This window comes from Aulonocara sp. 'chitande type north' Nkhata Bay, linkage group LG18, assembly GCF_057382095.1.
Source record: "Aulonocara sp. 'chitande type north' Nkhata Bay isolate Kocher_YH1m ecotype deep benthic linkage group LG18, A_spYH_male_GT1.1, whole genome shotgun sequence".
NCBI lineage: Eukaryota > Metazoa > Chordata > Actinopteri > Cichliformes > Cichlidae > Aulonocara > Aulonocara sp. 'chitande type north' Nkhata Bay.
Window position 1 is genome coordinate 40,535,066 of NC_141361.1, and position 16,790 is coordinate 40,551,855.

At 47.0% G+C, this 16,790-nt stretch overlaps 1 protein-coding gene and 1 pseudogene across 2 annotated transcripts in view; one reads left to right on the forward strand and one right to left on the reverse strand.

Annotated features, from left to right (window-relative positions):
• The first annotated feature begins 3,368 nt into the window (after window positions 1-3,368).
• Window positions 3,369-4,856, forward strand: LOC147309247 (uncharacterized; annotated as a pseudogene).
• A 547-nt stretch (window positions 4,857-5,403) lies between these two features.
• Window positions 5,404-16,790, reverse strand: part of LOC147309248 (dual specificity protein phosphatase CDC14AB-like) — a 14,256-nt gene continuing 2,869 nt past the window's right edge. The window contains exons 4-11 of one of the 2 annotated variants that reach the window (XM_086273446.1): window positions 15,019-15,081; window positions 14,547-14,619; window positions 13,696-13,926; window positions 13,470-13,608; window positions 12,237-12,477; window positions 12,031-12,122; window positions 10,798-10,929; window positions 5,404-5,618 (exon numbers count right to left, since the gene is read on the reverse strand). In XM_086273446.1, the coding sequence (XP_086129572.1) occupies window positions 5,513-5,618; window positions 10,798-10,929; window positions 12,031-12,122; window positions 12,237-12,477; window positions 13,470-13,608; window positions 13,696-13,926; window positions 14,547-14,619; window positions 15,019-15,081 (1,077 nt within the window). In that variant the 3' untranslated portion in view covers window positions 5,404-5,512. Of the gene's footprint in view, window positions 5,619-9,029; window positions 10,716-10,797; window positions 10,930-12,030; window positions 12,123-12,236; window positions 12,478-13,469; window positions 13,609-13,695; window positions 13,927-14,546; window positions 14,620-15,018; window positions 15,082-16,790 lie in introns of those variants that run through there. The other variant, XM_086273447.1, reaches the window with a different exon arrangement.

The window sequence follows — 16,790 nt, forward strand, 5'->3', positions numbered from 1 at the left end:
TATGAACATGTGTTTATAAGTTACACTTGTGTTTGAATCCTGCAGCTTATCACACATTTGATTTCCATGTGTGACGACTGCAAGTGTCCAGAGTGAGGACAGACTGAGGGACCCACTGCTGCACATCATCTGTGAGGCTTTGCACCCCTGATGATCCACCAGGACAAACTCAGCAGTGTGTGAGGAAGAGGAGGAGGAAGAGCCAGCAGCAGCTGACAGATGGAGAGAATAGACAGACTGTTCCCTGTTTGTGAAGGACTGCTAGGAAAGTTTAACATAACTGTCTGTGCTGAATCAGTCTTATTAGGTAATGTTCAAATAATGTGATCATCCCAGTGTTTCCAGTGTGGGAGAAAGTACTCAGAGTACTCAGGGCCTTCAAGTTACACACTATGAAAGGCAGCAACAAGTTTAATGTTCAGAAACCTAAAGTCTGTATCAGCAGCAGAATGGAGCTAAAATAAATGTTGGTTTCAGTTCTATGAAGCTTTGAGTATTTTGGATCAGTAGCTGCTGTGTTTGTTGCATCATATTGCTGTAATTGTTTATATGCTTTATATATTCTGAGCTAAGTTGATCTATAGTGTTACATCATATTCTATAAGGATGTTATGTGTTTGTAGACTTTCTGCCCAGTTTGACCCATTTAGCAGACGTCAGCCTGTTTAAGGCTCTGATATCTATTCTGTGTGACTTACAGCAGTTATGACATGGTCTGATTTTCTCACCCAATAAAGGAATATTTCATATATCAGTCGACTCTTCATTCTATCAGACACAGTTATCACAGCTCCTACATTTGCTTTTTACACATGTATGTAAGCATTGAGCCAAATTTAGTAATGCCAACATACTGAAGGAACAACATTTGTCTCTTATATATGATACACCTATATATGCACTGTCAAAGATACTTGTCTTTGAGTGAAGATTTAAGGTGATAAGACATATAAATAACTGCAACTTGAATCTGTACTGAGGCTCAGTATTTGACACAGAGTTCATGTTCACTGCTGTAATAGCTAATAATGATTAATATAATAACTATAATATTGGCCATATTATATTTGCTGACAACGACCCCAGAAAAATGTGGCAGGGGATCAATCACATTACCAACTACGGAAGCAATAACCAGGCAACATCTAGGACTGATGCCTCGCTGGCTGAGGATCTAAACCGTTTCTTCGCCCGCTTTGAGACGACCAAGCCCTCAGCTGCCACACCACCTCCACCCGCCCCCAGCACTGGCACACTAACACTCAGGGAGCATCAAGTGAGGTGTGTTCTAAGGTCAGTGAATCCCAGGAAGGCGGCAGGTCCTGATGGAATACATGGAAAGGTTCTCAGAGCATGTGCTGACGAACTGACCGGAGTCTTCACTAAAATCTTCAACCTTCCCTTGTCATCAAACACCGTCCCGCCCTGCCTCAAAACCTCCACCATCATCCCCATCGCCAAGAAGACAGCTGTGGCCAGCTCAAATGACTACAGGCCTGTTGCACTTACGCCTGTAGTGATGAAGTGCTTGAGAGACTGGTCTGTCAGCACATCAGGGCCGGTCTGCCTCCCACTCTGGACCCCCACCAATTTGCCTACAGGACAAATCGATCCACCGAGGACGCTATCACCATAGCGCTCCACACTGCGCTGAGTCACCTGGAGCACCGAGGAAGCTATGTGAGAATGCTCTTTCTGGACTTCAGCTCAGCATTCAATCATATCATCCCGGAGATCCTGGTCCAGAAACTGTCTCACCTGGGACTCTCCACCCCCATCTGCCTCTGGATCAAGGACTTCCTGACAAATAGACCACAGTCTGTCAGACTCGGCCCCCACCGGTCCAGCACCATCACACTCAGCACCGGGTCTCCACAAGGATGTGTTTTGAGTCCCCTCCTGTTTACGCTCTACACATCCGACTGCTCCCCTACCCATCTCTCAAACACCATCATAAAGTTCGCGGATGACACCACAGTGGTTGGACTCATCTCAAGGGGGGATGAGTCAGACTACAGAGATGAGGTCAACAGACTGACTGAGTGGTGTTCAGTTAACAACCTCCAACTGAACACCACGAAAACTAAAGAACTTATCTTGGACTTCAGGAAGGGCAGAGCAGACCCGGCCCCACTTTACATTCACGGGAGCTGTGTGGAGAGGGTACACTCCATGAGGTTTCTGGGCGTGCAGATCTCTGATGACCTCTCCTGGACTGCAAATACTACGGCGGTGGTTAAAAAGGCCCAGCAGCGTCTCCACTTTCTGAGAGTGCTCAGGAGGAACAACCTGGAGGAGAGGCTGCTGGTGACATTTTACAGAGCCACCATAGAGAGCATCCTAACGTACGGCATAACAACATGGTATGCAGGGTGCTCAGCTGCGGACAGGAAAGTACTGCAGAGGGTCATCAACACAGCCCAGAAGATCACTGGCTGCTCTCTGCCCAGCCTGGAGGTCACTGCAAACTCTCGGTACCTCAGCAGAGCTGGCAATATCATCAAGGACCACTCTCACCCCAGCAACCAACTGTTTGAACTATTACCGTCAGGCCGACAGTACAGGTCACATAAAACCAGGACAAACAGATTCAGGGATAGCTTCTTTCCCAGAGCTATCACCGTAGTAAATAAGCACAAAAACAATTGAACCTATTCCATACCGTCACTGTCATTATATTATGCTGCTATTCATACTGTCATCATATTAATGCTGCTATCCTGTATATATTGTACATACTATTGTTTGAGTACTTACGATTGGTTTTTTTGTACTTTTATATTTTACATTTATATTTATTATTGAAACTTGCACCAAGGGAGTGGCACTCCAATTTCGTTGTACTCTGTACAATGACAATAAAGGCTATTCTATTCTATTCTATTCTATTCTATTTACATTACCAAAGTGAGATGACTTTAGTCTCATGAACAACATTAGCTAATTCTTATTTACTAACTAATCTTAAATAACTGTTCAGTACAGAAATGAAGCCCAAAAATCATGTTTTACTGTCCTGTGGTCTCAGCCTCAGATACTTATCAAATCACACAAAGCTCTTGTAGAAACAAACAAACAAATGAACAAAATATGTTCTCCTTCATTTCTGTCAAACAAAGTTGTATGACACGTTTCCAGCGGTTAGTATCATGGTTGCTAGGCAACCTGGGAAGCGCGACGGAGACTAGACCGTCCCATACAGACAAACTTGCCGTTTATTTTGCAAATAGAGCTCAACACTGCCCCTAGCGTCCTGGAGCACTTCCGTTGTGTTTTTGAGTTTGCATGTGTTTTTGAGTTTGTACGTGCTTTGTCTCTAGGGGCCACCGTAGTTTAGCACTACCATAGAGAAACGGTTTAGGCCGTTTAGCTAAACAATCCCAGGCTCCCGCGCGGGAATCTACCAGCAATTCTTATGTGCCATGACTACTAAGCAGTTACCACAAATTTTGCAGATATGCCAATAATCATTCAACCATGAAAGGTTTTTATTTACAGACAGAACAGTTTGTTATACCTGGAGTAAAAAACACTTTTATCACAAATGTTGTCAATGTTCTTTCAAATTGTGTCTCGTTATTGTTCTCCTGCATCCTGCTGTCTAAACCCAGCAGCAAGATTATAACCTGGAATGTCTTTGTTTGTGTTTGGAATCAATTTTGTTTAATATAATTGTTTCTTTTTTCACTGCATGTCAAGATGCAGAAGAAAGTTGCGCCATATCCAGGGAAAATCTCTGTGGCGTTCCACAAGGGGCCACTTGGATACCTTCTCCAGGACTCGTCAAAAGAAGCTCGAAGGATTAAAAATGACCCCAAGCTTCAGGACAAGTCTGCACCTGTGAGGGAGGACGATGCTCTGACTGTCATCTATCAGAGAGGAGGGGATGCCTCTGACATGAAGGAAGTGCAGGGAGAGTACATCCTGCAGTTTGGAAAATATAAAGGGAAATCTTTCCGGTGGCTTCTGGAGAATGATGTCGGGGACACCATGTACCTGATCAAAGATCTCCAGAAGCAAGAGGCTGCAGGGACCTCTGTGGAAGAAGGGCATGGCAAGGAGAGCTTGCATTCATTTGTACAGTAAGCCCTCAGCTTTGCAGAGATAAAAACTCTTCTGAGCTACGAGACCAGCAGAGTAAGTGTTGCTGCAGAAGCCTCTGAGGATGATCAGCTGGTTGGCTTTGGCTCACGAGCCAAGAGCACCTGGAAGGAGATTTGGGACGGCAGAGGTGACGGCTATGCAGACCTTATCATGAGGAAGAGCTGCAGTCAAGGAACACGGCTGCATGAGCTGCAGCAGTGCCTGCGGAAGAAGTAGCAGTCTGCGCCTGCTACTACAAACGCCCCAACTAAACAACCTCTTGGTAAGTTGTTTTAATAATATTTTAATAACATTGTTGACATGAAATATAAATTCAGTACATATTTGTCTAATTGTTGCCTCCATCACAGGGATGGATGAGGATGAAAACCTGGAGGACACAATGCCGAGCATCTCACCTGTAAAAGTACACATGCAGAGCTGTAAGTACTGCGTTATTACTACATGTCAGACGTGATAATGGCTAAGTCTGTTTCTGTCTCATATGCCTCTGTCTCTGCATAACTAGTCACTGTGGCAGCAGCAGCAGGGTCCACACCCAGAGGATCTTCAGGAGCAAACAGGTTTTCAAATGAAAGGTTTCAGAACTGGAGTACAATTGTTTTCTCTGCAAAGCTGAGCCTGAACTTGAACTTTTATATATTGTCTTGTTCTTGTTTTTGTGTGTTCTGGCCACGTTCCAGTGATGTTCCTCTAATAGCATGGTTGTATGCTGGCTGTATGGTGGAAGAAAACAGTAAATAAGGGAGAAACAGTTGATTTTGTATATAAGACAGTTTTGTTCTAGTTGTGAATGTTTCTTTTGTTTCTATAAATATAAACTGATTGTAAATATAAAAGTGTAAATAAATAGTTTTCTGCAAAAATATCAACACAGTTTTCTTCTTAGAGTTCACCTATATGTTTCTATATCTGTGTGTGCTCCCCATCAGGTAATCAGTTTAAATAAGTTGTGAGCGCTGCCCTGAAAGCTTACATATTATTTCTAAATCACTTCATGTAATGATAACAAGTCATCCTAGAGCAGTCTCACAGCTTTTATCTTCATAATCTTTCTGTTTTCATTTATATTATTAGAAACATGACTGCTGTCTTTTATCTGTGTGACTGTACAGCCTGTGTCAGACATGACCCCCACACAATGTCTGACGTTATCTTTAATACATGCAGCACAGCTGGAGCTGCAGACACTTTCTCACTTCTGGTGATAATATATTTGATGTAGGTATTGTTGCTTGCTAGCTTGAAGCTTATCTACAAAAGTAATTCAATAAGGAGAGATCACGTGGAAAAACTCAACATGATTTATTGAGATACAGAAATAAATGTAACTGTTTGGCAGTTATGAGCCATCATAGCAGAAAGAATCCCAGCAGTGACAGGATGTTGCACAACCACCACCCCAGAGTCAACATGCTGATAGTAATGAAGATGAAGATGGAGGCTGGGACAGGGCTCTGAGTGACCACGGTGAGGAGGAGAAAGGAGAGGAGGCGGGCTGCATGGCTGCAGATCTGAAATGCAGAAGAGCAACCGATTTAAAGCATGCAGAGTGGAGGCTGGCAAGAGCATGACTGGAATAAAGCAACGATGTCAGTACTGAGTTTGTGCTGGAAAATGAATAGACATAAACTAACAGCCACCAGGAAGCAGACAGATGATTTATCACAGACATGCCTTATTGAAATTATGTATAAGCTTCATGTTCTATGTCATCAGAATGTATCTGTATTATAGTTTTAGCTTTAGTCTTTGTATTAAAAGTTGGATGTCTCCATAATTGTAGACTATATGTCTGCTATGTATCATCTCAAGACTGTGATGATACAGTTTAGTCTGAGTTATGCACTTTGTGACAGTATAGGTGCAGAAAAATTGCTCCACAGGCCATAACACTATATAATATAAATAAAATGATAATGAACTAAAAATTAAAAAATAAATGTTATCCACAATAAGTAGATTGAAAATGGTGTTTAACTTTTGATAATGTAACACAACCTTTGTCCCAACCAGGACTCGAACCCGCGCTCAGACAGTTCAGTGTAAAAAACAATCTTTTTTTTTCCAATGCCTGAAAAGCTGCGATTTGATTGGCTGTTTCTCCGTTACACCTATACGTGATGGGCCCCCGCGGAGACAGGAAGTGTTTTTATGACTGAAACACTGAGGCTGTGTCCCAATTCAGGGTCTGCACGCTTGAAGTACACATTTTAAGTGCGATTACGTCACCGCCACGCGACGACGGCTGTCCCAATTTGAAGTGTACTTCAAATGCATACTCATATATACTCATATATATAAATATATATATGTGTGTATATATATATATATATATATATATGTGTGTCCCCTGCTCTGCATCATTAGAACATTAACAGACCAACAAATATAAGTGTCCCAACCAGACAATGATTTGGAGACTATAGAGGACGTATTTAACTTAACTACAGTAAGGATACAGCCAGGATTTTAGTTTAAGAGGCCCTGTTATACATATATGGTACAGTACTGTTTCATATACGTAGGTCAGTGTATGTGCAGGTAATCCATGTAGCTCAGTTCCTTATACTTTTGACTCAGTACAGTGTCAACAGAGGGGATTCCCTTATAGAGTCGCCTCAGTTATTTCTGATGTTTTGGTCATTAAATTCCCCAAATGATACCAAGCACATGGAATCCACAGTCTCAGCATCCCACAGCGTCCCACAGCGTCCCACAGTATCCCACAGCGTCCCACAGCATCCCACAGCGTCCCACAGCGTCCCACAGTATCCCACAGCGTCCCACAGCTTCCCACAGCGTCCCACAGCGTCCCACAGCATCCCACAGCGTCCCACAGCATCCCACAGCGTCCCACAGCGTCCCACAGTATCCCACAGCGTCCCACAGCTTCCCACAGCGTCCCACAGCATCCCACAGCGTCCCAATCCCACAGCGTCCCACAGCATCCCACAGCGTCCCACAGTATCCCACAGCATCCCACAGCGTCCCACAGCGTCCCACAGCATCCCACAGCGTCCCACAGCGTCCCACAGCATCCCACAGCGTCCCACAGTATCCCACAGCGTCCCACAGCATCCCACAGCGTCCCACAGTATCCCACAGCGTCCCACAGCATCCCACAGCGTCCCACAGCATCCCACAGCGTCCCACAGCGTCCCACAGCGTCCCACAGCATCCCACAGCGTCCCACAGCTTCCCACAGCGTCCCACAGCATCCCACAGCGTCCCAATCCCACAGCGTCCCAGAGCATCCCACAGCGTCCCACAGCGTCCCACAGCATCCCACAGCGTCCCACAGTATCCCACAGCATCCCACAGCGTCCCACAGCATCCCACAGCGTCCCACAGTATCCCACAGCGTCCCACAGCTTCCCACAGCGTCCCACAGCATCCCACAGCGTCCCACAGCATCCCACAGCATCCCACAGCGTCCCACAGCATCCCCATCCCACAGCGTCCCACAGCGTCCCACAGCATCCCACAGCGTCCCACAGCGTCCCACAGTGTCCCACAGCGTCCCACAGCTTCCCACAGCGTCCCACAGTATCCCACAGCATCCCACAGTATCCCACAGCGTCCCACAGCTTCCCACAGCGTCCCACAGCATCCCACAGCGTCCCACAGCGTCCCAATCCCACAGCGTCCCACAGCATCCCACAGCGTCCCACAGCGTCCCACAGCATCCCACAGCGTCCCACAGCATCCCACAGCATCCCACAGCGTCCCACAGCGTCCCACAGCATCCCACAGCGTCCCACAGTATCCCACAGCGTCCCACAGTATCCCACAGCATCCCACAGCTTCCCACAGCGTCCCACAGCGTCCCACAGCGTCCCACAGCATCCCACAGCGTCCCACAGCATCCCACAGTGTCCCACAGCATCCCACAGCGTCCCACAGCGTCCCACAGCATCCCACAGCATCCCACAGTATCCCACAGCATCCCACAGCGTCCCACAGCGTCCCACAGCATCCCACAGCGTCCCACAGTATCCCACAGCGTCCCACAGCTTCCCACAGCGTCCCACAGCATCCCACAGCGTCCCACAGCGTCCCAATCCCACAGCGTCCCACAGCATCCCACAGCGTCCCACAGCGTCCCACAGCATCCCACAGCGTCCCACAGCATCCCACAGCGTCCCACAGCGTCCCACAGCATCCCACAGCGTCCCACAGTATCCCACAGCGTCCCACAGTATCCCACAGCATCCCACAGCTTCCCACAGCGTCCCACAGCGTCCCACAGCGTCCCACAGCGTCCCACAGCATCCCACAGTGTCCCACAGCATCCCACAGCATCCCACAGTGTCCCACAGCGTCCCACAGCGTCCCACAGCATCCCACAGTATCCCACAGCATCCCACAGCGTCCCACAGCGTCCCACAGCATCCCACAGCGTCCCACAGCGTCCCACAGCGTCCCACAGCTTCCCACAGCGTCCCACAGCATCCCACAGCGTCCCACAGCATCCCACAGCGTCCCACAGCTTCCCACAGCGTCCCACAGCATCCCACAGCGTCCCACAGCTTCCCACAGCGTCCCACAGCATCCCACAGCGTCCCACAGTATCCCACAGCGTCCCACAGCTTCCCACAGCGTCCCACAGTATCCCACAGCGTCCCACAGCTTCCCACAGCGTCCCACAGCATCCCACAGTGTCCCACAGCATCCCACAGCGTCCCACAGCATCCCACAGCATCCCACAGCGTCCCACAGCGTCCCACAGCGTCCCACAGCATCCCACAGCATCCCACAGCGTCCCACAGCATCCCACAGTGTCCCACAGCATCCCACAGCGTCCCACGGCGTCCCACAGCGTCCCACAGCATCCCACAGCGTCCCACAGCAGTGTCAGGTGACTTTCAGTGAAGGTTATGACACAATGACAGTGTGATGATAACAAAGAGAAGCATGAGTCATTATCTCGTCATTACTTGGACTTTATTGTTGATTTTAGCACTTCACACTAGCATTAGCTGGTTTCCCTCCTTTGGAGTAAACTACCAATCAGACAGCACATCTGAGCTGCTGTCACACAGTCAGATACAGGAAAGCATGACAGCAACAACACGCTCAAAGCTGAACATCATTTGCATGTTAAGAATTTTACTGCAAGAAAGAAATAGTGCAAAGCTGAACATAGTGAGTTTGCTTTATGTATGATAAAGTCCTGTTGACAAATCCAGTGCATGAATGTGAATGACCTGTGAAATAAAGTGTGCGTGCCGTGTTCAGTCTGACGTGAAACATCAGAATCTCTGTCTTCATTTTACTGATTTCCTCTTTCATTGCCAGCATGTGTGCTCAGAGGCTTTCACAGTGCATTATAAGCACGTCGTGGCTTTGTGTCCCTCGCTCTGCATCATTAGAACATTAACAGACCAACAAATATAAGTTTGTCATACTTTATCGATGAAATCTGGGAGAATATAAATAACATCTGTAGCAGAAGCAGTGTGTCACTCTTGGTCTTGCAAGACAATTTTGCGTCCAGTTGTTAATTCTTGAACAATGTGCACCAATCTCTTACAAAAGATGTGGTTTGCTATGGTTCTCTGACCCAACCTGGTTACTAAAGTACTGAAAACGAGGAGACAACATTACAACAACGTGCCAAATAAGCTAGGTCCATCATGTGATCTGCCAAAGTTTAAGGCGTGGATTTTGGTACGACTTCTAAAGGTCTGTGTTTCCGCAACCAAGACGTTGCTTCAGGCCGTCTACATCCTGTGGTTCTGAACTTCGGATGGACAAATGGCAGCAGCCGTTTATCAGAAGCACCCAGACTGCTCTTGGCGATGGTCTGACTCAGTCCTCGGGCCACGACCTCCCCTGTAAGCGTTGTTTGGTGTTTGCACCTGCACGTGTCCTTTGCTTCCAGCAAAATGATTGTGACAGCGGGGCATTCAGCATCCAGCAGATGTTATATCTGCAATATGCAGCCGCAGTTTTTCACAGTTACCTGCCTGCTATACCCAAGAGACGTGATGATTTATGGTGTCGGCCCTGTTATCACAGAATGGGCCACGTGACCAGTTAAAGTGGTGACAAACTGTTGGCTCTGTCGAAACGAAAAGTAGTTATTGGGGCTAAAAAAGCATTTACAGCCTATTAACCCGAGAACGCTATCGCTGGGTGATTTACACCCGAGCAAATACATTTACATGATTTCTCTCTCCTGCAGCTGTTTGCGTGTCGAGGAGCCTGTGCCTTCACCAGGGAAGTCTCAAATGTCCCAGGAATGGGTGGACCAAAGACCAGCTTTCCAGAGTCATTCTTTTGTTTTAGGAGGGTTTTTCTTTCATTTTGTTAGACATGGCACAGTTGAAAGTAAAAGAAGACCACTCTAATTTGTCATGTGTTGTCATATTTTGATATATTTGATTACTTTTTATTGGTTATATTATATCGGGTAAAAATCACCCGGCATTAGCGATTGTGTTACTATTTATAGCGATAGTGTTCTAGGGTTAAACGTGCAAGAGAGCTGATGCAGTCTCCAGCGAGTCCATCATCAGCTGGGCTGATTCATGACCAGAACGTCCCAAGTGTGAAGTCAGTGAATCAGTGCTGGCCTGGTGCTGAACAACGTGAGGCTGAAGGGACTGTGGAGACATCAGCACATCACATTTTACATTGGTTTTATTATAATGTGCTTCTAGTAAGGACAAAAGCACAGACACCAACCTCCTGATCTGCGGAGCAGTGGTGGTAGAGGAACTTCGTCTCAGCGTCTTAGTAGAAGAAGGGGTGAGGTGGACTTTGGAGGGCTTCGGGGGAGGGAGGATGGAGCGGTGTGAAGTCTTGGACAGGTTTAACCTGACACAGAAAACAAGAACACCTCATATTTGTGTGTGTGTGTGATCCAAGAGCAAATAAAACTTGATCCTTCACAGAAACAAGCACAACGAACAACTTCTCCAAAAATCCTTCTGATTTCTACGCTCACTGCAGGAATCAACATCTGCACTCACACTCTGTACAAGAGACGAGATACAAACACGCTTCGACGTGTGGGTGGTACCTGATTTAACCTCCGTGGAAGCCCAGCTCTTGGTTGTGTCAGGTTAGCAGTTTGGTGATGTTAGTTTACAGGAGAAGCCGGAGGCACGTCGTGAGTTTGGTTCGTGGTCGTCCTTTGGTTTCTTTTTGCCGCAGCTCTCATATCCCCGATTTGTAACTATTTACTTTTTATAAGATGTTTCTTGAACTATGGCAGCTTCTTATATATCTGCTATATTTGTGCCGTGGATTCAGGGACCCAAACAAAAACTGTAGTGAGCAGAGGTATTATCTACTGATTGTGTGTCTGGCTGCAGCCAAGGATGGAGAGCAGAGGCAGCGGGCAGGCCAATCGAAACGCAGCTCAGGCCGCGGCTGCAGCAAAAACTTGGGCGTAGGAGGAGCGATTCTGGCAAAGCGTCAGGAGGGGAAGTGGTGCTCCACCAACACGGTGTACAGTAAAGATGGAGGCCTGCTGGCTCCAGCTGAGGACACCGTCAGGCAGTAGAAGGAATACTCTGACAACCTCCAGAACCTTAATCTCACTCATAACTAAAGTCGCCAAAAGACAACAACTTCTCCTGTTGCATTTAGGTTTCAGTTTAACCGAAGAACAAAGAAGGACACATGAGCTCGAGCAGGTTACACACAACATTCACGCTGCACAGATGAGAACACAGCAGGATTTCATGCAGTCCGGTCTGCCTGTTAGACAGCGTGCAAACAAAGCGTGCGTTCTTTGTAGCATTCGACAACAGTCACTTACGTACTTTCTGACATCCACAAAAACATATTGGTGTCTATTATCTCTCCTTGTTAATAGAAACTTTGTTTCCAGCGTTTGAGCTAATTCTCTACGTGTCTCTTGCACTGACCACAATAACCATCTATCATTAATTACATTACAGATGTTGGTACCTTGAGCAGGATGACGCTGATCTCGGTGGGCGTTTTCCCTTCAGTGCTCTCAGTTCGTCTCCCTGTGTCAGACTGACTTCTTTGCAGTTATTCTGCACAGACACAATTAGCAGCATGAAAACACAACATTGTGATCGGAACTCAGTAGCCTGTTTGAATTCTGCAGTAACCATTAAGAAAAGGTGCTATGAAGTCACACCGCTGACCTCATCCAAGCTATATGACTTGCAGAGCACGGTGTTGATTGACAGGTCATCCATGCTGGGAAGCAGCGAGGACACTGCCTCCTGTTTGCCTCCCTGCACAGAGTCAGAGCGGTGCAGCTGCTGCTGCTGCTGCAGCTGCAGCTGCTGCTGCTGCAGCTGCTGCTGCCGACTCAGTCTCTGTTGGACCAGCTTCTGTTTAGACCGATGCACGTCACCCTGAACCCACAAACTGTGCTGCTTCCTGCACACAAACATCAAACACACGCCACAAACTGACTGTGATATCACGTTTAGCAGGTACAACATTCAACATCCTGGTTTAGCGTGTAAGTAGACACACAAAGCTAGTAGCCATTAGCAACAGAGCGCTACTGTGGCGTAAGGAGGAAGTGTGCGTCCAGAGCTGAGGAGAGAAACCAGCTGCACACTGTGACTGCAGTCTGCAGCAGTATCACAGTTTCAGGCTTTTTTTAAATTCGATTCGATTCATCATCCACCAGTTTCCCACTGCTGCAGTCACCACCAGCTGCACATGGGCACCCTGGGGAATGCCCCACCCTGACCTCCACCTTTTGCTTCTCTTCTAACATTTCCAGCATGCTCCAACCATGACCTCAGCATGGAGAAACATCCTGTGTGCTAACAGCAATAGATGCCACAGCCTAAGGACAGACGGGCCTTGTTTGTCCAGCACATCTCACAGATGCTCGATGAGACTGAGATCTGCCGACGTTGAAGGCCAAGGTGACCCCTCAAACCCTTCCTGATCTACTTGTGCTTTGTGTGAAGACTCCAGCGACACTCGAAGTATTAGAGAACAGCTGTACTCAGTGGCCAACGCCTTTTGGGTCATTGCAAAATGTCAAACAGTTTGTGTTTAAATAAAAAAGACTGGAAACAGAAAAAGATCCAAGTGGACCAATCACACCTTCACAAACGCAATGACCCTGATGAAGGCCACTAACACGTTATGGTTCCCTGATACTCTGTGACTGGAGTCTTCACCTCGTCAGATCTTTGTCTTCTCCGTGCACCTTGGAGGTGAAGCTGCCGTCTGCTTGTGTTTTGTGACATTATCCTAATGAAGTGTTGCAGACGTGTCTGTGTGCACAGCATTACTCCTGTACTTTCATGAACGGACTACAGCTTAATGATTGTCTCCGACCGAGACCTTTGGAGTCACGGAAAGTGGGCCGTTTGGTTTGAGCGGTCACAGCTGAGGCACAAACTCACTCTTCTAAGAAGTTTTGCTGTGGACCGATGATAGATCCAGGTCTGCAGACTCTGATCCAAGCAATCGCCTCGGCTGCAGTAAACCGGAAGTGCTTCATCAGGTAGCAGCCAATCAGAGTGCCCGTGCGGCCTAATCCAGCTGTAAATGGATGGAGTGTTTAAAGAGACAAAGTTAAGATAAAAGAAATAAATGACATCAATTAAACATAAAGACTTGCAGTCCTACCTTTACAGTGCACCGCCACTGCCCCGTCTGTACTTTCACACACATGCAGAAAGCGTCTGACGATGAGGTCAGAGGGCGTGGTCCCATCAAGGAAGAAGAGGTCGTGGTGCTCAAATCCTGCATCCTCAAACCGCCTGCCATCATACAACGTCCTGTTCAGACGAACCACGGTCGTTATGTCATTTTGGCAAAAGTATGAGAAGTATGCCTCGGGTGTGTGGAGGGGATAACCTGGAGACAGAGTCAACAACAGCTGAGTTACGTCATACGTTTCAATCAGCGAGCGTCTGTTTTTAATGCGAACGTAAAATAAGATTCAATGACGTAGTGTCAGCTGATTTATGTTGTAAGGTAAAGACGTTAAATACAGAGAAAACCCAACGATCGGACGGCCCCAAGCACCTGCTGACAGCGGGAAAGAAAAACTCCCTTTTAACAAGAACCAGGCTGAGGGAGGGGGCGCAATCTGGCTCATGTGGTCGGGGTGGGGGGAGGACAACAGGACAAGAGATGGACGAGAGCCAGAGGGGAATAATAACTACGTGCAAAGTGGTGTAAATACACAGAAAGTAAAAAGAGCTGAGGGATGGAGAAGCATGAGTGCATCATGGGAAACCCCGAGCCACTGCAGGGTTCAGGCTCGTCTAATCCAGCCGTAACAACACGACAGCACTAAGCAGGAAACAATGCACGCCGTCAGAAGACAGCAGGGTAAGGTTAGCTCTTCTCAGCTGCTTCAGGACGTGCAGGCACTGAGGGGCTGCACAGGCCTTCTGTCAGCCCAGCAACGTGAGCACTGGTGTTGGTTTGGAGGCATGCTTTTAGCTTTTAGCTTAGAGATTCTGACTCACCACGAGAATGAGGGCTACTGAACGCCAGAACTTTGCCCGGAACGATCCAGTTCATATCTCCATTTTCAACTCGCTAAAAGCACAAAAAGAAAGGAAAGACTGTGATAGAGGTTAGCCACATATCAGTTAAAACATGGATCCAGAACACCTTAATTATACCACCACTGCAGTAATGAACACGTACGGGCTTTTACCTTTCATTGGAAATCAGTTTTGTTGACCTTTACTTCACTGACTGTCTATCACTTGGACGGGTGAGCTATGGATCAATCTAACTGAGAAACTGAGGAAGTACAGCGTGCACCAAGGCAGGCCTGGACATCGTACGAGCTCTTGGTTGGCCCTGACTGTGTTACTAACAGCACTGCAAATAAACTGGATGAATAACAAGCGTACGTTAGTTATTTCTTCCTGTATCCTGGTCCTGTTTGCATTGATATCGACCTGTAGCACAGTCTATGCAGTCTGTTACCTCATAATGTTCATATTCTTCTGCACTGAACCTTTCAAAATCCAGGAAACCATGTTGTAATGCCTGCAGAGGAAAAGAGCAGGAACAGATTTTCACAACAAAAGCACAACTCCCCCCAAAGGGCTGAAATGTTTAGTGTTATAGTGATCTGCAGTGGTTTCACAGATTCAGTTCAGTTTTTCTTAGCACCAAATCACAACAACGGTCACCTCAGGCAGTTAATATTGTACGTAAAGACCCTACAGAGGAAACACAATCAGACCACGAGCAGGCACACTGGTGACAGTGGGGAGGAAACACTCGTTTTTAACAGAAACACATGTTCACCAGAACCAGGCTCAGGGAGGGGCGGCAATCTGACTGACTGCTGAAGGCTTTTCAGGGAGTTTTTTGGACTTCCTGATAATAATGAATTACAGTCGTCCAGCCTGGAAGTAATAAATGCATGAACTAGTTTTTCAGCGTCACTCTGAGACAGGATATTTCTAACTTTAGAGATGTTGCACAAATGGAAGAAAGCAGTCTTACATATTTGTTTAATATGTGCGTTGAAGGACATGTCCTGGTCAAAAATGACTCCAAGGTTCCTCACAGCGTTACTGGAGGCCGAGGTAATGCCATCCAGAGTAAGAATCTGCTTAGATACCATATTTCTAAGCTTTTCAGGGCCGAGTACAATAACCTCAGTTTGATCTGAATTAAGAAGCAGAAAGTTAGCGGCCATCCAGGTCTTTATGTCTTTAAGACATTCCTGCAGTTTAACTCATTGGTGTGTGTTATCTGGCTTCATGGACAGATAGAGCTGGGTGTCATCAGCATAGCAGTGTAAATGTATGCTATGTCTTCTAATGATGCTGCCTAAGGGAAGCATGTATAATGTAAACAGAATTGGTCCTAGCACTGAACCCTGTGGAACTCCATAATTAACCTCAGTGTGTGAAGAGGACTCTCCATTTACATGCACAAACTGGAGTCTATTAGATAGATATGATACAAACCACTGCAGCGCAGTACCTGTAATACCTACAGCATGTTCTAATCGCTCTAATAGGATATTATGGTCGACAGTATCGAACGCTGCACTGAGGTCTAGCAGGACAAGCACAGAGATGAGTCCACTGTCAGAGGCCATAAGAAGATCATTTGTAACCTTCACTAAAGCTGTTTCTGTGCTGTGATGAGCTCTGAAACCTGACTGAAACTCTTCAAATAAACCTCTGCAGATGATCTGTTAGCTGTTTGACAACTACTCTTTCAAGGATGTTTGATATAAAGGAAGGTTGGAGATTGGCCTATAATTAGCTAAGACTGCTGGGTGTAGAGATGCTTTTTGAGTAAAGGTTTAACTACAGCCAGCTTGAAGGCCTGTGGTACATAGCCGATTGTTACATCCTGGGAGGCTGTGGGAGTGTGTGGGCGTGGTGTTGTCTTCTCCCTCTCCTCCTCCTTCGTTCTGGCCCCTCCCCTTGTCTCTCTCTGCCCCTGCCTTCTCCTTTAGGTCACACCTGCTGCTCATCTGCTCTCGTTACAACCAATTACCCTCAGGGGTGATATAAGCTGGAGAAGAGCAGTGTGGAGGAGGAGGGAGAGGTTTCTGGTGGATTTCCTCTGTGCGGGTCAGAGTGTGTTACTGGCTTAGGTGTGGAACAGCCTGCTGCGTGTGGCTCTTTGTGAGTAGTGCTTAACTGAGCAGTGATTGCCCATGAGTGACGGCAGCCTTCACTAGTTTGTGTGGCCTGCCTGGATATTGTTTGCTAGCAGTGTTGCTGTCT